Source organism: Pelobates fuscus, chromosome 2, assembly GCF_036172605.1.
Source record: "Pelobates fuscus isolate aPelFus1 chromosome 2, aPelFus1.pri, whole genome shotgun sequence".
Classification (NCBI taxonomy): domain Eukaryota; kingdom Metazoa; phylum Chordata; class Amphibia; order Anura; family Pelobatidae; genus Pelobates; species Pelobates fuscus.
In genome coordinates, this window is record NC_086318.1 from 78,168,736 (window position 1) to 78,193,849 (window position 25,114).

Here is a 25,114-nt window from a genome sequence, read left to right on the forward strand (position 1 = left end):
GGGGACCGGGATGTCCCCCACCGGTCCATGGGGGGGGGGGGGGGTAGTGTTCCCAGCTTACTTTTGGATGTGTGCGTCTGGCGGGAAAGCGGCCGCCTTTCTCCGCCTCCTCCCTCGGTAGGCCTCAATCCGCTGATGCGGTACCCGGTTGTCCCAGACATCGGATTTGGCATCTTAGGGTTCGGGTCGGCCACCCCGGTCCAGTGAGCACACTTACAGGAGGGTGAGCGCACTTTATCCCGAGTTATTTGATTTTTTTTGTGCTGGTTTTCCAGGAGCTGTTGCAGAGCATGTCCGCACAGTGAATTTTAATTTAGAATTTCTCTCTGTCACAAGCCTGCAGGAGCCTCCTATGTGTGATTAAAGTTAAATTAACAGAACAGGCGATAACATAAAACACTATGCTGTAAGATCTAATTATTATTATTTTATTATTTATATAGCGCCATCAGATTCCGTAGCGCTGTACATTGGGATAATTGTTGAAACCATGTTTTCATGCAGGCTGTGCGAGTCACATGCAGCACAGGTGTGGCTAGGGCTGCATAAACAAAAACAAAAGTGATTTAACTCCTTAGTGACAGAGCCTTGGGCAGTGAGACTGCAGGGGCATGATCTATACACAAACTGCTTTATTAAGTTTTGGTGCTCAGAGGGTCTCTAAGTAAAACCACAAACGTTCTGCAAACAAGTCTCTAACTAAAAATTAAGCAAAATGTATACCCCACAGCCTTAAAAAGACACTATAGACACTATAGGCACCTAGACCACTTCATCTCACTGAAGTGATCTGGGTGCAGTGTACCTATTCCCCTTAGTCCAGCAATGTAAAACATTGCCGTTTTTTAGAAACTGCAATGATTACTTTGCAGGACTAAGACTGCCTCTAGTGACTGCCTCTAGTTGTCTATCAGACAACCACTAGCGGTGCTTCCTCGATTCTAACAGAGTTTGACTCCATTAAAATATGATGGGTGTCCTCATGCTCTACATGAGGACATCCAGCATCAGTGAAAACCTTTATAAGAAAGCAATGAGGAAATGACATCGGAGGAGACGGAGGGACAACGCAGTAAGTGACTAAAGGGATTTCTAACCCTTTATGTGCAGGGAGGGGGGTGGGGGGGGGGGGGGGGACAGAGGGCACTATAGTGTTAGGAATACATATTTATATAGACTCCATTTAAAAGACATCTTTTGACAAACTATAGTCTGCATATTCAGATTCACTAATTGTCAAGGCTTCAACTGGAGGTCCTAATAGTTTTCTTATTTGCTTAAATGGCCCTCTAATAAAGTAACCTTGTTACACCCACCCGGCTGTCAGACAACAGGTTATTTGCTTATTGTTTAGCTCAGGGGAGCTAAACGTAAAAGGACACTGTGGGGGGGGCGGGGCCTGACAGCCGAGCCAAGAGGACGCTCACCGCGACGGCTCCTGCATACTGGGGCAAAAAAGCGAGAATAAAACCCAGAAAAGTTATTAAAACAGCGACGAAAGGCCTCCTGGGGAAAGGAGTAACCGAGCGGCACACAATGATACCCTTTAAGCGACACCTGCATCGGCGCACACCGACCACCCTGGAGAGGCCTACCAGCATGGCTGGCGCGGGAGAGACGGCCGCTCTCCTGCCGCCGGATACGGCTGGAATCCTGCCCTGGAGCCCTCGTTCCCCCCCCTCTGGACCGGCGGGGGTTATCCCGGGCCACCCCCACACGATCCCCACATTAAGAGACGCCCAAGCGACAAGCTTACCGAGTTCGGAGGGCAACAGTGCAACTTCCAAAATGGCGGAAGGCTCACACAACGCAACCCTGTGCACAGCCTGGAAGGCCACAGAGCTACGACTCAACGGCATATTCAGCTCCTTTTGGGAGAAGCTGGAGGCGCTCCAGTGGCCCACAGAGCAGGAGCCCCCACTCGAAAATATCGCACGGGGCATGCCACGGAAAGCCCCAGAGCGTGTCACAGCATATCCACCGCACTACTCCTTCAGGCCGAGCAGACACAGGGGACGAGCCACCTCGAAAGCTGGGGCCTGGAGCCACACTGAGAGCGGGAGCAGCCAAAAAAAACAAGCAACCAAAGCAAGAGGGACAACTACAGTAAAGCGCCAAAAATCATCTCACCCACGCGCAGAGATCCAGCACGGACCCCGGACCGGCGCGGCCCAACGAGCAAGATTGCAAACGCAGAGCTCCAGGGGAACTAAACCGATGGCAGCAGTAGCCCACCCATACCGGCGCTACAACAGCCCACAAACGCACCGACCACAGAGACACTCAAACGGGACTGCACATTGCCCACCAAGCGGGCCGACTTCCCTCTTTGGAACTCCTCACCCCAACGCCTCCGGACCACGGAGAACGAAGCACAGCCCAACGCACTGGGAAACCACCGCAAACCAACAGGGTATAGGTTGAGAGACTCAATACTGGGGCAGCCTCCCAGAAGCTAGGACCGCAGTCTCCAACAGAGAAGCACACACACAATTTTTAAAGGCTCACCACACACAACACCGCAGACTTATCACTGTACATAGGCATACCCCGCGTACACACACACAATAGGCCTCAGCAAGCAACCACATACACCCAAACACCTGGGGATCAGAGGGGGGCAACACTCTTATACAAAACACATAATGAACCTACCGATATGTCTAACTCTAATGCAAATTGGTTTAACCAGAACGTAACTTTTATTATGTCTTGCTTTGCCTACTATTTAGCTTAGCATTCTATAACAACTGTTAATTGATATATAATGATTATCTCCTATATTCCTGTCTAGTATTTACCTCGGAATGGCACACGCAATTCGCTACTTAGTCTAGACAACAATGACTAGCATGAAGTACTCATGAAAAAAAAAAAAAATTGTGCTCGCACTTCCAACGCCATGTCACTGTCTTTAAATGTTTGAAAATGTTATTGTCTGTTCCGCTGTTGTGGCGATGCAAGCTTCTACAGTATATTCTTTGCGCATCAAAAATAAAGAATTAAAAAAAAAAAAAAAAAGGGACACTGTGGTCCCCAAAACAACTACAGCTTATTGCATTTGTTCTAGTGAGTAGAATCATTACCTTCAGGCTTTTTGCAGTACTGTCTTTTCAGTGCAAGGGCAGTGTTTACATTACAGACTAGGGATACCTCCACTGGTTACTGGCTACTAGAGGTGCTTCCTGGGGCAGTGCTTCATAGTGTGCAACACAGACATTCTGTGACTCCACCCCCTGCATGGAGACACTAAACTTTCCTCATAGAGATGCATTGATTCAATGCATCTATGAGGAGATGCTGATTGCCCAGGGCAGTGTTTGGCTTAGAGGCAGATCAGGCGCAGAGCCAGCAACAACAGACCGGAATAAAGGTTAGAGAGCAAAGGGGCTAGATAGAGTTTTTAACACTGAAGGGTCAGGAATACATGTGTGCGTGTTCCTAACCCTATAGTGTTCGTTTAAAAGATTACCTCCAACCACCATGACCACTTCTACTTTTTGAAGTGGTCATGATGGTAAGAGTTTAAATGTGCAGTGTTTCAGCTTTAACCCCTTAAGGACCAAACTTCTGGAATAAAAGGGAATCATGACGTGTCAGACATGTCATGTGTCCTTAAGGGGTTAAACACTGCACATCTAGAGTTATGTGCAACTGTGTGATGTGGGCTAGTTACACCACTGGCACACATGACTAAGGCAGTCTAGAACTCTGTTCAAGCTGTGCATATTTTATGTCTGTCATCAGCACGCACTGCACACTGGCAACATATATTCTGATTTCTCTCCATCCCAACTCCATTCCCCGGCTCTATAATGTCACAAGGAGGCATGTCAAGCAGCCCCGAGAGCTTCACCCAGCGCTGGATTAAGGTAAGTAAAAGCTTATTTCAAAACTTTTTCCAGTGGATTTTAAGGGGGAAATCTAAATGATAATGCCTAATAAGGCATTACTCAAGCAAAAAAAAAAAAAAAAAAGAGGGTTGGAGTACATGACTTGCATACACTTGTCACTGAGCTGCACTGAAAGGTCTGTGATTGGACAGCCACAGAAAGTCAGGGCTGGCTTAGGAGGGCAGTGATTGCACAGACTTCAGCCAAGAGATTTGCAAGCAGTTTTTTGGTAAACTCCAATGAAAAAGATGCACCATTAAATGCACATAAGTTGTGCGTGTGAGTCCCCAACCATCCTTTTCACAATTATCTGAATTAATGGCTTTGCATAGGACCTATCGAAAGAAGAACAGAAAAATTAGACAAAAGGGGAGACAGAAAAGAGAGAAGATGACGCACCAATAAAGGGGAAAAAAAGAGGATTCAGTTACAGGATACTACCCGCCTGAGATAACTTAATTTGCCAAATGTTTCCCGTAGGAGCCATTCTTTCTCAAAGGCCGGGATACTGTGTCTAATCTTGGCAGTGATTTTGTCCATGAGAAAAAGGTCTTATTTTATCCAAGGATGGATCGCCGTTTGCAACCAGGACGAAATCATGGAAGCCTGACCTTAAATTGGTGAGGGCTACACTCTCACTGTCGTTAGTGTTAAACAAAAACAAACCAAAAAAAATCTTTTTTTAAAAAAGCTAATTTTATAAAACATACATATCAATTATTCATACTGGCCCTTTAATGTAAATCATGTGACTTATTTAGGTATTATTAAATTCAGACTAGCTGTACATTGTTAGGAATGCACCACAAAATTACAAATGTAATGCCTATATAGCAGTTGTTCTACTTTCCTCCAAAATTTGCAATTCCCTGGTAAATTAGAGCTTATTCATAGTTTAGTATAGTACAGGCCTCACAGCACTGCAGCTGAATTTATCTCATAGCCTTTTGGATAAAGCATATTTATAGTGTCTTAAATATGCTTTTAATATGACTGCATCTTCGGAAGAGCCTACGTGTGCTCGGATATTTATTTGTTTTTCTGCACATCTCAATGACCTAAGTCAAGTTGTTCTTGATTGCATTAAGTATGGTCTTGTAGTGTTACTAAAGATAACAGTGGTAAAGTTGATTTGGGGAAAGTGTAAATTGGAGAGAACTGACAAGCTGGCCAGAGGTAAAGATTACATTATGCCCTTTCCATCTCCTTTACCTCATTATTACTACTTACATTAGACAAAATACAAAGGTATGCGGTGAAAAAATAATCTGCACTCTGGTGCTACAATCACCCTAGTGGGCCACAATAAACCACTAGAAAGAACACGATTAGTAAAATAGAGAATGGTGGTGAGAGCACTCAAATTGAAAGACAGAAAAAAAATTAGATAATATTACCCACTTGTATGATACACTGACAAAAGGCAATCTTCACATCCAGGGTAGGTTCACTGCAGTTGTACAAGAAATGTCGGCTCATAAATACCTTTTCCTTTAGGGTCTCAGGCTTAACTGCCTCCTCTCTCCCAGCTGTTAACAGAGAGAGGAGGCAGTTAAGCCTGAGACCCTAAAGGAAAAGGTATTTATGAGCCGACATTTCTTGTACAACTGCAGTGAACCTACCCTGGATGTGAAGATTGCCTTTTGTCAGTGTATCATACAAGTGGGTAATATTATCTAATTTTTTTTCTGTCTTTCAATTTGAGTGCTCTCACCACCATTCTCTATTTTACTATTACTACTTACATGTTGGTCTGCCTATGACATAAATACGTAAACCCGAGCCATTAAACGCAAGTACAAAGAACTTACTTTAACGATTTCTCTACCACTTTTGTTTTGAAGATTTCTTCTTGGTCCAAATTCACGGTGCAGAAGCAGTCTCTCATTTTGTTTGGTCCTGGATAAGGCAGTAAATTCTTTGCTGCACCTACAAAAGTTAAAGAAAAAGAGAACAATTAAAACTATAAGAAAAATAAAACAACACTTTTTTTTTTGTCAATATACTAATATAAAGTGTAACTCTGTAGATTCTAAAATAGAATCCAGCTGTTCCTTCAAAACTGTTGACCAGAAACAAAGAAGATTCAGGATATGGCTATATAAATCTACAGAGAAAACATAAAACAAAACATAGTGTGATATTGTTATAAAACACAATATTTCATGCGCAGCAATCTTTGCACTCACAGGATGTAAACGATAAAAGCGCTCTTAGGGTGCCTCTCCCGATGTGATGGGGGCTAGCCGGTATTTCTGATCACCTCTGGATCCTTGTTTCACCAAAAGACATCCACAGGTCAGGGTTCAGTAGTAAAAAATAATTTTTTATTCAAATAAAAAGTGTAGTCACCATTTCAGCATAGGATATAAGTAACAAAAAAGTATATCCTATGCTGAAATGGTGACTACACTTTTTATTTGAATAAAAAAATATTTTTTACTACTGAACCCTGACCTGTGGATGTCTTTTGGTGAAACAAGGATCCAGAGGTGATCAGAAATACCGGCTAGCCCCCCATCACATCGGGAGAGGCACCCTAAGAGCGCTTTTATCGTTTACATCCTGTGAGTGCAAAGATTGCTGCGCATGAAATATTGTGTTTTATAACAATATCACACTATGTTTTGTTTTATGTTTGCTCTGTAGATTTATATAGCCATATCCTGAATCTTCTTTGTTTCTGGTCAACACTATAGATGATATAGGTTGCTTGTTTGGGTAGCGACCTAGGGAGGCTGTCATACATCTTTATAAGCCAAGTACCATTGCTTTTTATATTATAAATTTTCTGTATATTGTTTGAGATATACTTGTGAGCTATTGTTCCTTCAAAACTGGTTGGATTACAGGGCAAAACTTACCAGGAAAGGTTAAAGGAGGAAAGATGAGACAGGGGGGATATGACAAAACATTTACATTTATAAAGGGAATCAACACCGGGAGGAGGGTATATTTAAAAGAAGGAAAACTACCACAACAAGAGGACATAGTTTTAAATTAGAGGGGCAAAGGTTTAAAAATAATATCAGGAAGTATTACTTTACTGAGAGGGTAGTGGATGCATAGAATAGCCTTCCAGCTGAAGAGGTAGAGGTTAACACAGTGATGGAGTTTAAGCATGCGTGGGATAGGCATAAGGCTATCCTAACTATAAGATAAGGCCAGGGACTAATGAAAGTATTTGGAAAATTGGGCAGACTAGATGGGCCGAATGGTTCTTATCTGCCGTCACATTCTATGTTTTCTATCGACTTAGGAAGGATATGTGAAAAAGGTGGAGATATTTTATATCGAACAGTTCTATTAATTTAATAAAACTGTGATCAGACAAAACTGCATATATTAATACACAATATTACTGTGAAAATACCAAAAACACCTGACGCATGATTTTCACTACAGGAAGCAGAAAAGGAAGGAAAGGCTTCTTAGCCTGTGAAAAGGGGGGTTCTGTGGTGTAGAGGTAAGATTTTGAGGAAACCATAAAACCACACAAACGTTACATCAGATTGAGGATTTCATTAACCTCGACAAAGGAGATCACGCAATGTAGAGTTAATTTTTCCCCCAAGTCACAATGGCAGCAAATGCAAAAGATTATGTATTTTTCCAGATTTTAGATATACACACACACACACACACACAGGATTTAAAGGACCACTATAGGCACCTAGACCACTTCAGCTTAATGTTTACATATGGGTCAATCCAGCCTCTAGTGGCTGTCTCATTGACAGCCGCTAGAGGCGCTTCTCACTGTGATTTTCACAGTGAGAAGACGCCAGCGTCCATAGGAAAGCATTGAGAATGCTTTCCTATGGACGGACTGACTGCGCGCGCGCGCAGCTCTTGCCGCGCATGCGCATTCAGCCGATGACGTCGGAAGAGGGAGGAGAGTCCCCAGCGCCGAGTGAGGCCGGCGCTGGAGAAAGGTACGTTTTTAAACCCTTCTTCCCCCTTCAGCTCGGCGGGAGTGGGACACTGAAGGTGGGCACTATAGTTTTCCTGGCACTATAGTGGTCCTTTAACCCTACAATGTAAACACTGCACAAGGACAGGGCCACTGCACCTGGTCTGGTTGACTTTAGTAGTCCTTTGAAATCTATTAAAAGTATGGGTAAAATTACAGTTAACTGATAATCTAAGTATTATTGGGGCGAGAGGGGGGGCAGGGGTAACAATTCTCTCAAAAGAAAAATCATCCCACATACACACAATTAAAAAACTAGCAACCCCAGTAAACTGTGTTATATACACTAATACACTATCAAAGAAAAGCATTCTGAGAAACACAATCAAAATTGGTTTTACCGATATTGCATGCAGATTATGTCACTGTCCAAAAGAGGAATTGTTAAGTATTGCTATTAAAGAAAATGATGTGAGAGATGTCACATCAAACAGTCAGATGTATTTCTTTAATTCTCTGCATCTGTGTCATCTCATTCTTAAGCGGAAACCACAATTCCTCTTCCTCCGTGGTCTTTTACACACAATCTGTGTTGTGCTAGAAACTCCACCTCAATGACAAACTGCAGGATATTATTTTTTTGGGGGCAAGAAAGAAAACTGAAATTGCAGTGTGAACAGTGTTTGCTATCAGAGATGCTGCATATACCAACTTCCTGTGAAGGGAAACACATTTCGCAAGTATCACTGAACATTTAGCCATGTGGTTTGTGAACTGGGGCAGGCTTTTTTTTGTCAATGAAGATGGTCTTGTTCAGATAAAGCATTAAGTGAATTTTGAAAAAAATGAAGCCTTCCGAGTCTGAATCTAATTATTGTTTAGATATATTTTTTTTAATATACTTTATATTCAAAGGTTATCCAGTATGAATCGGGATTAATTATGTAGCATTAGGCTGTATATTCATCCAATATTTACATTTTGGGTAAATCAATTCCATTAATCCATGTTAGTTAAACCTGTTTCTGTAGAGATTACATGCCCCTTTTCACATCAAGAACATAAAAACACAAAAACACCCAAAGTTCAAAAAATGACCTTAATCCCATTGTGATTCTGCAAATGTATACAACGAATGTATGAAAGTATTTGTTCTTCAAATACAAGTAATTAACCTAGTAAACTGGAGATAGTTTGCCTTGCAATAATTTCAATCTATGCATTTTTAATGGCATATAACAGCAAGATTATAGCATCCAGCAAGAAAGTTTTACATTTAAAAAAAAATAAAAATCACAATTTAAAACTACTTTGATATAAAACATTTTAATACAGTACACATCGTTTGTAAAAACATGAAAATTTATTACAGGTGCTTTTTAACATTTATTATATTAAACATTTTCAGTCACAAGGACCAAAACAAGTAAAGAAAAATAAAATTAAAAAAATAAATAAATAAGGATCCTAGCAAACAAACTATGAATTCCAAAGCTAGTGGGGTAAAAATAGAGGTCAAAGTCACGAGTGCATAGGAATGCATTATTTGGGTAAATTGCTACTATCAATTGTTTTTAACTGCTATGTTAGGAACATGAAATGGGACAATAATAGCCAGAACCACTTCAGCACACTGTAGTGATTACAAATTCAAAAAGAAAAGTCCTGTGCTCACTCCCATCACTCCTGGGCGGCAGCAACGACCACAGTACACATCAGCTCCAATATGTAGTTGTTGCTCCCGCCCAGGAGTGATGGGAGTGAGCGCAGGACTTCTCTTTTTGTATTTACTTTTTGTGTCACACAGGTATAATGCTGCTGCCCATCCCATGTGTTCCCTATTAAGGGTTAATAAGTATATAGGGGTGTATATAAAAAAATATCCCTCTCTGTCTCATTAGATATATCTTTGCCAGAAGCTCAAGGAAGCAAGGTGAAGGGTCAGAGTAGGACCTGTCTAGGGGGGTCTGCCTTGACGTTGGCAGGCGGGCATTCTCTCCAGTGGCCATTGGAGTAACGAAATGACCTCCATTTGTTTAAATATACATAGGGATTAAGGAGAGAGCGCAGGTAACTTTTTTTTCTTTGGTTTTTACACTGTAGTGATTATAATGCTAGGAGTCTCCTGGCACCGTTCGCCTGTAAGAGTAAAACCATTTATTTTTTATTTTTATTTTAGCAGTGCATAAGATAAGTACAACCAGGCTCGAGGTACCCCCAACGGCAATCCTCTAGCGTCAATTCAAGCTTTACATTTGGGGTGATAGCTTGGACACACACAATTTTATATTCTAGTAATCAACCGTTAATAACACAGTGAACATGAGCAGTTTATCAGAATATTGTCGAAGGAGTGACACTGCGCAGCCTAGAACACATAACGCGAGATACAATAGACTAAGCACAGGCTTATACAGAGCTATTATTGCTACGTAGATTGCTATCCTGACATGGTGTTTCACAGCTATGTAATGCTTGGTCCAAATGGAAGTAAGTATGGCAGCTGAGAGTTTACGGTTATAGTATCATGGTGGGAATGGTACTGCAGTTATTTAAACTGTAATAAGGAAACTTGTTTATGCAGGGTATGTCAGGGACATTTTGCTTCATGTACAGGCATGCAAGGGTTAAAGAGTGAACCTTTAAAGGAGTTTAAAGCGGGTTAAGCTTAATCGTAGACATGTCAGCTAAGGCAGTGTAAGACAAAGTTATAATGATATGTTCGTCAAAATATACATATCTAGTGCTCTGTGAAGTAAAGTAAAACATTTAACCATGAAATTGCCTATGAATGTCAGAAGGACACCTTATGATGTGGTTACCGCAAGCTTAACATGTGTTATGAGCGTCCCTGTGGGCTGCTTAGCTGATGCCCTGCGATAGGGGACTGCAGAGGCGTAATTGCCTGAGTCCAGCTAGTGTCATGTGAGGGACCCACCAGTACCGGGTTCTTGATATCAGGTCCGCAATTCCGTTACACCGGATGTCAGCGAGTGGAGTACGGGAAAGCGCTGGCCTTCTCAACTGCGCTTCGGGATCTTTTGTGTCCACTGTCAACTGCACTTCAGCGCCTCCGTGGGTGCTTTGCTCTCCTCCGGCAGGTGTGTGTGGCTCTCATCCCAGGAGGGCTGTCAGTCATATATTTTGTCGGTTCGGCTGTAGCTTTGCCCGGTTGGGGCCCCTCTGGCTGCGCCTTAGGCTTGCGCCATTCAGGGTGTAGGGTTCTGGCTGGTTCTCTTGCCGCGGGTGCTGTGGACCCATTGCCGGCCCGTGATGGCGTTGGCGGCTGGTGTCGTTTTTCCAGATGGTCCCAGAATCGCCCACATATGGCGTCAAACCTCGTCTGGAAGGCTGCAGCCCAGTCGTTGGGGTGGTGGTGCAGTCAGCCATCTTAGTAAGGCCTTGTGTCTCCGCCTGTCAGCTTTGCGACCTGAAGCAGGTTGTGGGTGAGTGCTCACGCTTTGGGGGTGACAGGGATGACCCCCACCGGTCCGGGGGGGGGGAGGAGGTGGGGGGGGGTAGGGGAGGACGTGGACCCTGGCATAGAAACTCAGTCGGGTCGTGGCGGCAGAAGAGCAGCCGTCTCCACTGCACTCACCATGTTTGTAGGCCTCATACTCCTATCAGGCAAATGTTGCTCCAAATGGCTCTTAAGTGGTATCAATTTGTGCAGCTGAATGTCGCCTCTTGTTTGGTGACTGTCTCGTATCGATAAATTGCTGTTTGGGCAGTGAATGTTTACTTTAAATCGCTGCCTACAGCAGAAGCTGTTGAGGTTTTCTTCCTCTCATCTCTGCGGTCAGGCCCCGCCCCGTAAAACCATTATTTAATTAACACATACACATACCTCAATCTCTGGGATCTTGCAGTCCAACTACAATCCCAATTCCTTCCACATAGAATCAAAGCCAAGTTATTTAGTGAGGATGGGTAAATTCAGAATTTGTGATATTAGATTGTAGGTGTTCCAGAGTGTCAAACCATTCAAATACACTTTTTATTATTAGCCAGGGACAAGGCCAAGGGATTTCAGGCATCCAAGTGCAGTGATATTTATGATGCTTGGACTGCCTTTATCAAAGTGAACATTTCCCCATATTGCCTCCTCTCTTTCAATGTAACTTTTGCATTAACTTTCCATTTCCAAGTAAGTGCGCAGTGCACAGGGCACACTGTTGAAATAAGACAGTATTTACTCAAGCATTACTCACTGTATAGCCATTATGTTATACGAAGGCACAAATGAACATAATGTTATCAGGATTCCTAGGAATAAATCAGTGAGGCAAGCCATAGAAAGGTGGGGATGGCATAGGGAAGAAACTTAGATGGTAATAAAAACAAGGGTGGGGGAGTTAAAACGTAGGTGTCAATGGAACAAAAAAAAAAAAAAAAAGAAACAAAGAGGAAGGGTAGGATGTATATTGATTGCTAATTACAACAATAGAACAGACTAAACATGTTGCTGTCTATTGGGGTGCAAATTAGGAACAAACACAAACATGATCAGTCACTGAATTTCTTATTGATGCCATTTAGCTTTAACAATAGAGTTCAATCTATAATTTTCTGATTTAACATACCATTTGTCTTAACTGAGCACTATATTTAGTATAACACTTCAACTAAATAACTTGCTATAGTACTTACAGTAGTTCATGCCTCCCATCTCCCAACCCCCCTAGTGCACAGTGCTCCCTGCATGTCCTGCCCTCAGTAGGCTTGATTTTTTTTTGGCAGGCATGCATACACCTTTCTGTGTGAGTTGGTACCACTTTGCCAAAGTTAGGGACACAATTGACCAGTCTAGTTACCCCCACATGTCTCAGGATGCCAATGCCATATAGAACAATATATTTTGTGGCAAGTAGCTTTGGCCTGAATTGTAGCATAGTTCTTCAAACTGTAAGTCCTGCAGATTTGTATTCCTAATGCTGTAGTGTCCCTTTAATCTTAAAAATGATGTCTGCAGGGCACTGACCACGATCTGGTGAAAGAAAGCCCTGCTGTCCATGGAAGAGTTGGTAAAGCTTCAATGCACAATTCTACAGCTTCTTATTCCATCTGAGATGGAAATCCAGGACAATTCAAAGTTAACATTGTACTTATCTCAATGCCTAGTGCAAGGTTCCTTTTGTCTTTTTTTGTTCTATTCTAGAACGGATTTGCTAACTTACACTTGTAGCAAAAAGACTGATCCTAAACAAAAAAAAAATACATATCTCCTTAATTCGCGTTCATATAACGTAATGCAAACTGATTTCCCCAAAGGTATCCTCAAACATGCCTAAAGAGGTATTTTTTGATGAAATTAACTTATTCCAAAATGCCTGCCTTGGAGTATGTTGTACACATCAGGATACAGCATGAAGGTGTTTCGGGTGTTCGTCACAACAATAAAACCAACTCCACAAAACTCTGATGTGGTCTAAATAGTCTTTTCTAACATCTCGGAAAAAATGAAACCATTTTCTTTTTAAAAAAAAAAAACATTCACACAAATAATCACAAACTTATTTCTGCAACCAATATTGCAACTAATATTAGCAAAACAACACATGTATAAAAACGACACCAGCATTGCCTACTATGAAACATAGCCAAAACAAAATAAAGAAATATATATGGCACTACAGATTGGCGAAAGGGATTTAAAATAAAAAAAATTTGCACATCCTATTAAGCCTGCATGAAAAATTACAGTTCAATTTTAACACATAGTAACAAACTAACAAGAGCTCTCTGACAAGGGATGTTTCATGTTACAAACAAATCAGGTTTATTACTAGAATACGGGCTTTGTATGCAAATATGCCCTTAGATAAAACAAAGCTACACTGTTACTAAGGACTGCATTTGAAGCAGATGAAATAATATTCTGATAACTGGTGGTGAGACATGTCTTGAGAAATGGTCTACCTCCTATTTAAAAGAACACAGCACTACTGGCTTGGGCAGACATGAAAAGGCAGCGCGCAACAGGTATCTCTCTTATTGAGTACCTCTTGACTCCCAAACACCACAGACCAGTGATACCTGCCCTATTCCATACTACTACACTTATGTTGCGTACATGGGACACTACTCCAAAACCATGCCCTAGGGCAACTGTTTCTTTCAGCGGCTCCCCTACTATCCCTAAAGACACTAGCCCCCTGGTTGCAACTTCGCAAATGGCAAGAGGTAGGAATCACCTACATCTCCCAATTACTAACGGACAATGCAATCACCGCGTTTACAAATCTCGTGACCCAATTCAACCTCCCCACGCGTTACATATTTATGTACATACAAATAAAGGGCCTACTCGTCTCACACCTAGCTACACTTGCACACCCTTGACGGGATGTACCACTTCAACTACAAATATTCATAGATAGATGCTGGATGTGCCCCCTGAATCCCAAAATACTAACTGTAATAATAACATCATAAATAATAACATAATAATAATGGGTTACTGGGTAACTTCCCTACCCCCTAAGAGATATTCTTTTCAAGAAAAATGGGAGAGAGCCTGTGGCACAACCTTTTCAGAGGAAGACTGGCTAGAATCTCTGAATGCCCTGAGGGGAGTGACCCAGTGCCATCACCACGTTGAAACACATCGCAAATTAGTATATAATTTGCACTTAACCCCTGCTCGCCTACACAGAATATACCCCTCCGTACCCCGTTGAGATAATTGGAGTGGATTATTTCCCTAGGGCCCAGTGGAGCTGCTGTGATCCTGTAATCTTCCTGCTCTGTACCCTTGCACGCCATTTAGCGGTGCCAGCGCTGAAGTCACATCATATTCCACCTCCCGATATCACAGCAGGGTGTGCAAGTTAGCAGAGCAAGAAGAGCAGGAAGAGTACAGGTCCTTCACCGCCCATCTCCATTCTGCAGTCTACCGTTTCATGGGGACCCTAAGGCGAGTATGCCTCAGAAGGTAATTAAGTTCCATAGAAGGTAAGTGGAAAAAAAATGCCATTTATGAAATTACAGAACGCAAGGAAAATGTTCAAACAAAGTCTAATTGTAAACAACAGGTTCACTCTAACATGTTGAATTTTAGGTTATTTACATCCATACACAATATAGGAATTGCTGCCTTCTTCACACAGCTGGTCCATTTATTTTTAAAGGACAACTGTCTGCTCAGCTGTTTCCTGGACAGGTGTGTTATTACATCATTACTTCTTACATTCTAGATGTAATATTTGCATGTTTTGTTTGCTGATGTTGTATCTCAGCAAGAGTAAAAAGCAAATAACTGCCAATGCCAGTAAGCTAAGCCACGATGTGGTTGAAATAGACAAAAGAATAAAAAATAAAAAATGAATCTGTCACATTCCACACATTTGGAGTTAAACAAAAAAATAAAAAAAAAATAAAACACACAACAACTCTGTGATAGAGTTAAAGGGACACTATAGTCACCAGAACAACTACAGCTTATTGAATTTGTTCTGGTGATCCAATCATTACCTTCAGGCTTTTTGCTGTAAACACTGTGTTTTCAGATAAAATGCAGTGTTTACATTACAACCTAGTGATAACTTCACTGGCCACCCCTCAGATGTCTGTTAGAGATCCTTCCTGGGTCATGGCTGCCTAAAATGCATCCAGACATCCAGTATCTCCTCCCTCTGCATGCAGACACTGAGCTTTCCTCATTGAGATTCACAGATTCAATTAATCTCTATGAGGAGATGCTGATTGGCCAGGGCTGTGTTTTAATCGTGCTGGCTCTGTCCCTGATCTTCCTCCTTGTCAGTCTCAGCCAATCCTATGGGGAAGCACTGTGATTGGATCAGGCTACCACTTCTGATGATGTCAGCACACTGCTTGTTTTTTTTAGGCAAACAGCATGCAGAGTTACAGCTTCTAGCTTGAATACAGTAAGATTTTGCTATATTTATGGAGGCATGAGGGGTTCAGGGAGGCTAGATTGTGGTTTTAACACTATAGGATCAGGAATACATGTTTGTCCCTAGCGGGTATAGACACGTCTATCTTTACACCTCATTCTGTACGGGGTGCTATGGCCTCGAAGGCATCTACAGTTGGTTGCCGTCTGGAGGACATCATGCGCGCAGCGGACTGGTCCCGAGAATCGACCTTCAGGGACTTCTATTTCAGACCAATTGAACACATCGCATCTCAGGTGATAGCACAGCTTTGAACTTGCATAATATGAGCCTCCTTGTCTTTAATAAAATTCCCAGATTTTACTAGTAACATGATGTAAAGTAATGATTTTATTAAAGACACGGAGGCGAGTATTATTCCCTCCCACCCTCCCGGTGTGGTTTTGGGATAAGAGATGCTTCGATGCTATTCAGGTATGTTTTTTCAAATAGGTCTGTATTTATATCATGTATTTTATCGTATTTTGGTTGTTTTTGGACGTTTTATGCTGGTTCCTAATTTTTATATATTTTCTATTTCAGAAACCAGTCTTTTTATGTAAGACTCTTCACGGTTATGTTTGGTAAGTCTACAGTTTTGAGTTTGGAAATTACCATATTTTTCTATCTTTTTTAGCTTGAAGTTATCGCATTGTTTCCCGTTTCCTGTTTGGATCAAGTGGGACATCGTTCATCTTACCTGGTCTTCGGTTTCGCAAGAAAGAGGGAGACACAGGACTTATATAGCTACTTCCTCTATTATGTGATTGGCTGCCTGTTGTGCCTGTACAGTTTTTTCTTTCATTTTTGATAATATTTATATTCCTCTATCTTTGCTGCTGAGGAAATAAAGAAAGAGTTATGCATAATACTCGCCTCCGTGTCTTTAATAAAATCATGACTTTACGTCATGTTACTAGTAAAATCTGGGAATTCTAAGTCAATGCTCTCCTACCAGGACGGCCTAATGCACACTTGCCACGCATTAGGTTCCCCCATCAGCTGACTTCCTTTAAGAAATAGGGGTTCTGGGTTCCCATGCTTGTTTTTTCTACCATTCAAATTGATGTTTGTGGGGAAAATTAGTGATAACTAGATAAGAGTGTTTTTAAATTTGTACTTTTCTACATCCAGAGCAAAAGATCATGCTTAATCAAAAACCACAAGGGAAGATTTGTCAAAGTAAAGACGTGCTATTCTGTGGCAAAAATAAGCAATCCATATTTCTTCTCACCATTTAGTACTTGCAACCAAATTAGCACCCGTTCTACCTGATAAATCTCCCCTATGGTGCCTTATTTGCAGGGCTTTCCATCAGATACATAGAGAATAGTTTAAAAAAAAAAAAAGTTAGGGGCCTACCAGTGTTAATTTTGTAGACGGACAATTTTAATCAAATAAGTCTTTTGAGATTTAGTCGACTAAAACTAGACTAAAATTAAATGGCTATGACTTGACTAAAATTAAATGGCTCTGACTAAAACTAAATTGTTCTGGAGATTGCCATGACAATTATTGTATCCAACATGCTTGATACTGTTGTTGTGGCATGGCAAGTGTTTCTGTTCTATGTATTCTCATGCACAACTAAAATAAAGAATAAAAACATTAAATAATTGATAACCAACAAAGCTGTGTGTTACTAGTTTACATTAACAATATTGACTAAAAAAAAAAAAAATTATTGTGAAGAGTTTATGGTTTGTCTGGAATTACCAGCTCGTACAACTGGAAATGAAATCTTAAAAAAACCTTAAACGGATATACACAAAACAGTAACTTGATTTGGACGAATTGTGTTGGTTGGTGCAGCTGCAATGACAGGATGAAAATCTGGACTTGCAAGCTTATTGAAGAAAGTAGTAGGTGAAGATTTACAAATAACCCATTGTATTATTCGTAAGGAAATGCTTACTTCAAAAACGGATGAGTTTAGAACTTCATGACACGCTATCAACTGCTGTGAAAGTTCTAAACTTTATCAAAAGCCAGGTCCTTCGTTATCACAATTCCATGTGAGAAAAATTGAATCACTTCACAAAAAGCTGTGGTTGGCTTTCTTGAGGACAAGGACGAGTGTTTTAAGTAGACTTTATGAGCTCAGAGGAGAAGTATATATATTTTTTAAATTAGTAAAATCGTATTTGACTGATAATTTTCAAGATACTAAATGGTTGGTAAAACCAGCCTGTCTGATATTTTCCAGTTGATAAATTAACTAAATCTTAGTCTTCAGAAACCATCAAAAAACTTTAAGGACTTGGAAAATAAAATGGAGTCCTTCAAAAGAAAACTAAAACTATGGAGGAAAAGAACACAAGACGAATGTTTTGATAAGTTCCCTTTGTTTTCAGAATTCACATCCGACACAGAAGACTGAAACACACATGTAGTGTTTTCATGTGTCAAGCTTTACATCAAACGTTCTTCAAACACATTTTGAAGGATATATTCCAAAGAGCTCTGTTGTTAGAACAGGAAACTTGTGGTAATTGATCCATTATTTTTGCGACCAATAAACTATATGAAAAAATATTTAGTTCTTATCTCAATATCCACATATGTTCCTTGTTATGTTGCAAAGAATAACATCTTGTATTACTGAATATAGGCCAATTCCTTCATTGGTCAATATGTAAAAAGATTTTCATTTAGTCACTAAGCTGTTAAATGTGTAGGGGTGGTCCGCAACTTAAATGTGATTTGTGAATGTGGTCTTCTCGTGTTTGATATTGGGAACCACTTCACTAGGGGACGCAAAACCTAAGCAGCATAATAACTCCCACAATATACTGAGATCGAATAAATCCTCAGTGGGGAGGTATATGCTAGAGGTAAAGAGACATACTCATCCCAATTGAAGTGGCTACACTAAAGGATACTTAAAGGATACTTATAGGCTCAGTGTACATAGTATGTTACACGGAGCCTATAAGTATCCTTTAGTGTAGCCACTTCAATTGGGATGAGTATGTCTCTTTACCTCTAGCATATACCTCCCCACTGAGGATTTATTCGATCTCAGTATAATGTGGGAGTTATTATGCTGCTTGGGTTTTATGAGCGTCCTTTATTGTAGCCACTGCTTGGTGTGCACCTATTTAGGCAATCTACATACCGTCAGCTTAAGCCTTTCCCTTAGCTCCCTGAGCTACTTATTTATCCTCTTTCCCTTTTTTGAGTGGGTTTATTATTCATTTTTGTATTACTTTTGTTCCTTTTATACTGTTCATGGTCTTGTATACCGATTAACCCCTTAAGGACACATGACATGTGTGACATGTCATCATTCCCTTTTATTCCAGAAGTTTGGTCCTTAAGGAGGTTAAACATTTTTTATTTTAAAGTGACATACGATTCAGTTTCCTATCTCACAAGTGTTCTCTAGACGTCCTGTCTTAGGTTTACACTTTCTCTCTTTCTTTTTGTCAACATGGCACAACAGCAAACCTGCCAAGAGACTTCATGGCAGAGTGGCCAGAAGAAAGCCATTACTTTCAGCAAAAAACAAAATGGCATGTTTTGAGTTTGCGAAAAGGCATGTAGGAGACTCCCAAAATGTATGGAGGAAGGTGCTCTGGTCTGATGAGACTAAAATTTAACTTTTTGGCCATCAAAGAAAACGCTATGTTTGGCGCAAACCCAACACATCACATCACCAAAAGAACACCATCCCCACATTGAAACATGGTGGTGGCAGCAGCATCATGCTGTGGGGATGTTTTTCAGAAGCCAGGACTGGGAAACTGGTCAGAGTTGAGGGAAAGATGGATGGTGCTAAATAAGGGATATTCTCGAGCAAAACCTGTACCACTCTGTGCGTGATTTGAGGCTAGGATGGAGGTTCACCTTCCAGCAGGACAATGACCCCAAACACACTGCTAAAGCAACACTTGAGTGGTTTAAGGGGAAAACATGTAAATGTGTTGGAATGGCCTAGTCAAAGCCCAGACCTCAATCCAATAGAAAATCTGTGGTCAGACTTAAAGATTGCTGTTCACAAGCGCAAACCATCCAACTTGAAGGAGTTGGAGCAGTTTTGCAGGGAGGAATGGGCAAAAAAATCCCAGGGGGTAAGATGTGGCAAGCTCATAGAGACTTATCCAAAGCGACTTGGAGCTGTGATTGCTGCAAAAGGTGGCTCTACAAAGTATTGACTTTAGGGGGGTGAATAGTTATGCACATTAACTTTTTTTGTTATATTGTCCTATTTGTTGTTTGCTTCACAAAAATTAAATGATGCAAATCCTCAAACAATCCACGTTAATTCCAGGTTGTGAGGCAACAAAACACGAAAAATGGCGGGGGGGGGGGGGAGATACTTGCAAGGCACTGTAACTGGACAGGTGACCATAGATGCCGGGGGCGGGGCCGGACCGCCATGCCGAGCGGACAAGCTACCCAGTTTGAGCCCCTAAAAATTGGGAAAATACCTACCCAACCACCAGCAGCTGTTCCACAGTATAGAAGGCGACCCTGGTACCGGGGAGAGGCTTGCCGTGAGGTTTTAGTCCCTCGGTGAGGCGATCCCTGTCAGCAAAGATGGAGACCGCTCGGGCGGTGAGCTGGGCAGACGGCCGCTGCCCAGCTATCCTGCCCACCAGAGGTACGGCAGATCCGAGGAGCTAGGCGGGTCCGGCCCTGTACCCCCCCCCTCTGGGCCGGCAGGGGTGATCCCGGTCCCCACCCTGTGACCCACCGGAGTGCCATGAACTTCCCGAGGCTCCGCTCTCAAAATGGCGGAGACTGCGTGGCAGGCGACTCTGCCGGACGCATCCCCCTCCTACCACACAGGCGGACTGCAGACCCTGAACGAGCAGGAACCGGAAAATGATTACCGAGGTACCACTAGACAGGGAGGTACAACACACACAATGTCAGAGGGTACAGATCGCAACATGGAACAATGCTTAAAGGACCTGACTTACCCTAATGAGCTGCTAATCTCACCACAGAGGGGCAGAAACACGCTACCTGAATACTTAAAGTCATCATACTGGGACTCTCCCCCTGTACAAGGCAGACATCACGCTGGATAACACATACCCCTGGGTGGAAGGTTGTCTCCCTGCACGGACACCTACTGGGACTGCATTTACCACCAAAATTGACAAGCGGCTCAACTCCCTATGGCAGACCCCACTGCGAATGGACGGATCGCCCGGCCTCCCGGCAAGAACGCATGACAGGCTGCACTGGCCCAACATGGGGTGGACACTAATATTATATTGCTTTAAACATTAGATTCCGTTAAGCTTGTTGCCTATTATTATTTTATCTTATGTCAGTAAGCCCATCTGTATATACATATGCATTTGTGATCTCCCCTGACACGTCAGACTAAAGCTTAGAATAGCATAACTTAGTGTGCAAACTACTTATAAGCGACACCCTTGAGAGTAGCGTTCAGCACTGTGTATTGTTTAGACAGACAGATATTGTATAGAATGTATAGTTCACACTTAAACCAAGCTAAACGTAACCAGAATATTGTTTGACACTAATGCGATGATATGCAATAGAAACGCTAATCCTAAACTACTGCTACCAAACGAAGATGTAACTCGTTATACCTAATGCGACTAACCAACGTATACCTAACCTGCCTTATTAACATAAAAATGTGTACGATCCATCTAAATGCTACATAACTGTTCACTAATATGTATGTTCAAAATTGTTGGAAAATGCTGTTGTGGCATTGCCGACAAGCGGATGTCAATCCTACACTGCAAAAATAAAGAATTTAAAAAAAAAAAAAAAAAAGAAGGAAATGCCCCACAAATTACTTTGTTGGAACACTATAGGCCCCCAGATCCCTTAATCCTAATGAAGTGATCTGGGTGCCTTATCCACCCCGGTGTGGCCCTGGAAGTGAAAACACTGCTGTTATGCAGAAGGGCAATGTTTTCATTGCAGGGATTAAAAATACACTATAGCGTTCTTGTTTGTGCCCCCGTTGTTGAAAGGGTTTTTTATAAAAAATACTAAAACTTTTAACACTTACCTGCCTCTCCTCCCCCACCAAAGTCGCAAATGGGGGCAGAGAGGCAGGTAAATGTTAAAAGTTTTTTTTGTTCAGCGAGCACCACGCACATCTTAGGTCTTCCCCCTAAAAAAGAATTGAATCAATACTTTCCTATGGGGGATTTGAAGACACTGGATATCCTCATGCAAAGACTAAAACTGTACGAAGCAGCTTTAGTGGATGTCTGGTAGAAATGGATATTACAACTAACACTACTTAACGAGAAACTTTCGTTGCTAGAACCACTACAGCAAAATATTGGTTCTGGGGCAAAGATCATGTCCCTGCTATGTAATGCAAACAATGTCTTACCGAGACAAGGCAGTGTCTACATTGCCACCGCTAGAGGCTGACAACTACAAGAGTGACTTCTTGAACGAGGTCCTGCAAACATTGCAGGACCAACATTTAGCGTCTCCACACTCGGGATGGAGACACTGAATGCTTGCTATACCGATGCTTCAAGTTAATGAATCTCTAAGAGCAGATGCAGATTTTTTTATGGGGAAGCATTGAATTGGCTAAGATCATCAGGAGTGGGTCGAGTGTGGTGAGACCGACACATTGGTGAATAGACGGCAAGTAAAAATTTACTTACTTCTGTGGGGTCCCACTCTAATAAAAGGTTGCATTTCTAATGCTAGAGAGTGTTCCTTTAACCCCTTAAGGACACATGACACGTGTGACATGTCATGATTCCATTTTATTCCAGAAGTTTGGTCCTTAAGGGGTTAAAAAAAAAAAACACGCACTAAAGGCAACAACTAAATGTAATTTTTTTATGTCTGCCATATTAAAAGGAACAATATAGCATTAGGAATAAAAACATGTATTCCTAACAATATAGAAGGAGAGGAGACACACTAAACGTCTGTCCGTTGCGTATGACTGTTCGAAGCTTGGTTGTGGATTAAATGAGGTAGATTCATTGTATATTGCAAGCATATTATAAGCAAAGCAGCCTTTATTGGCAGAACATACCCAGACATGCAGTAGACAGACATAGTAGTAGTAATAAATTCCAAGATGGTCAACTGAATCTGTCATAGGGAGACAAAATATTAGGATTACTGCTGAGCACAGCTAATCCTGACATTGTCTTAATTAGCTGCACAAGTGCAGCCCTACCGGTAAAACGTCTCTTCGTTTTCTTAGAGAATTGGTGCAGTATGCAACAGCTAAGGATGCACACATGGTTCTATGGTCAATTTTACTGGGTTTTTAAATACCTACACAGGAAACCAACAATTTGACAAAAAAACAACAATCCTGTGCATGCATTCAACCTTCCAAACCCAGAATACATGACAACACCATTTACACCAGCTTGCACGGCTAGACAAGGGAGAGGGAAGCTGTACCCGGCATGCAACACCCCACAGAGATGTTGAGGTGGCAAATAACCGCCTTAACATATCTGTGGGGTCTTGCCCTGAAGCACAACCATGTGCTTTTACCTTCTGTTCAGAACAAAAAAACAGAAACATGAGATCTCTTTTATACTGTCACCATTAGGGACATGCTGATACTAGGGAAGTCTTGGTTGTTTTCTGTTTATATTTTGTGTGGAGGAGGGGTTAGGTGAGGTGCTGTCTATTGTATATTTAAAAATGTCCTGTAAATCCTTCCTGCACTTCCTGTCCTACCCAGGAGAACATCTGCAAAACCCTCTTGTTAATCTCTTCCTGGTTTCACTACACAGCAGTCAGAGCAAATACGGATATCCCAAAAGTCTGTAATTTACATTTCCTATAAGGGCTGAGCATCATAAGAAATGCAATTCATAGGCATCTGGTGTCCCAAGATAAACCATCACTGTATCAGAAGACTGTCTAGCACCTGCTGAGTAATAATATACAAAAGACTTGGTCAATCATCAGTCAAGTTCCACATAGTGATTTGAAAGGAAAAGGAGGAGAGCTTAAAGGACCACTATAGGCACCCAGACCACTTCAGCTTAATGAAGTGGTCTGGGTGCCAGGTCCATCTAGGGTTAACCCTGCCTGCTGTAAACATAGCAGTTTCAGAGAAACTGCTATGTTTACAATAGGGTTAATCCAGCCTCTAGTGGCTGTCTCATTGATTTTCACAGTGAGAAGACGCCAGTGTCCATAGGAAAGCATTGAGAAATGCTTTCCTATGGACTGACTGAATGCTCGCGCGGCTCTTGCCGCGCATGCGCATTCAGGCAATGACGTCGGAAGAGGGAGGAGAGTCCCCAGCGCCGAGAGAACCCAGCGCTGGAGAAAGGTAAGTGTTTAATCCCTTCCTCCCCCTAGAGCGGGAGGGGGACCCTGAGGGTGGGGGTACCTATTAGCACTATAGTGCCAGGAAAACGAGTGTTTTCCTGGCACTATAGTGGGCCATTAAGCACAGAAGCGAATTCCAGTTTTACAGCAAGACAGGAGGCTTCATATATAGTTCAGTCCTTGCTTACCGACACCTCCAGCAGCAAAGAAACAGTTAACACAACAGAAAATAACCAATAAACAGAAGGATGGACATATAAAACCCCCAACAGTATCCTCCCACTTTCTCTTTCATTGCTGCCTCTAGGTGAGTATTTCAGCGAGCTCCATTCATTTACTGTGGGTTTTTGTTTTGTGTTTTTTTGTTATAGAGATTGCTCTTTTGTTATCTGCTGTTTATTATTTGTGGGACTGACTGTGGTGTACTACTAGTTTGTTTCTCCTCGACTCTCCATAGTGATCGCGTTGGGCCTGACTGAACTCTGAGGTAGTGATACTTTCCTGTGGTCTCCTGCCCCTCTCTTTTGTGTACCTCTGCCGCTTCCACTTTTATTCCTACCAGCACGCACCAGGCCATGGCGTCTCCGCAAGTGCCGCTGCAGCTATTTTGGATTTTGCATGTCAATACTCTCACGTGGTGTGTGTGCTTTGGCGCTTCTTAGAGTCTCCATGCTTACCACTGCTGCATGTAAGCTATGTACCTAGCCTCCCTGCTTGCTCCTCTTGCCTTCACAGGGTTGGTTTACAGGATACTGTGGACCTCAGGCTTCTAGGCCCTGGGTGTGTGCTTCTGTCCCTACTGGGATCTGGTTGGGACTAGGTCTCCTCTAGGTGAGCTTGTGACCCTGCTGGGTGGGGGACCTCCACCTGTGCCTACTGGTTGAGCCCTGTTTTTTGTTTTTTTTCTTAACCTAAATTCCAGATTCTCTTTGCTTCAGCTGTGGTCTGTGGGCAAGGCAGAATGTCTTAGGAAGTGGTCTTGACGACACATAAGGGTCTAAAAGCATGGCTATGCTGTTCTCTGGAAGACTCACTTCCCAACGCTCTGACTGCTCTCTATGGTGGTTCTCAGTCCTCTCTCGCAGGGGTACTCCAAAGTCCCAGACGTCGTGGCTCAGAGGATTCCAAACACTCCC

At 42.1% G+C, this 25,114-nt stretch overlaps 1 protein-coding gene across 1 annotated transcript in view; it reads right to left on the minus strand.

Moving 5' to 3' along the window:
• Window positions 1–25,114, minus strand: part of RASA2 (RAS p21 protein activator 2) — a 108,694-nt gene that overhangs the window by 78,427 nt on the left and 5,153 nt on the right. The window contains exon 2 of the mRNA XM_063442302.1: window positions 5,705–5,822. Coding sequence (XP_063298372.1) covers window positions 5,705–5,822 — 118 coding nt within the window. The remainder of the gene's footprint in view (window positions 1–5,704; window positions 5,823–25,114) is intronic.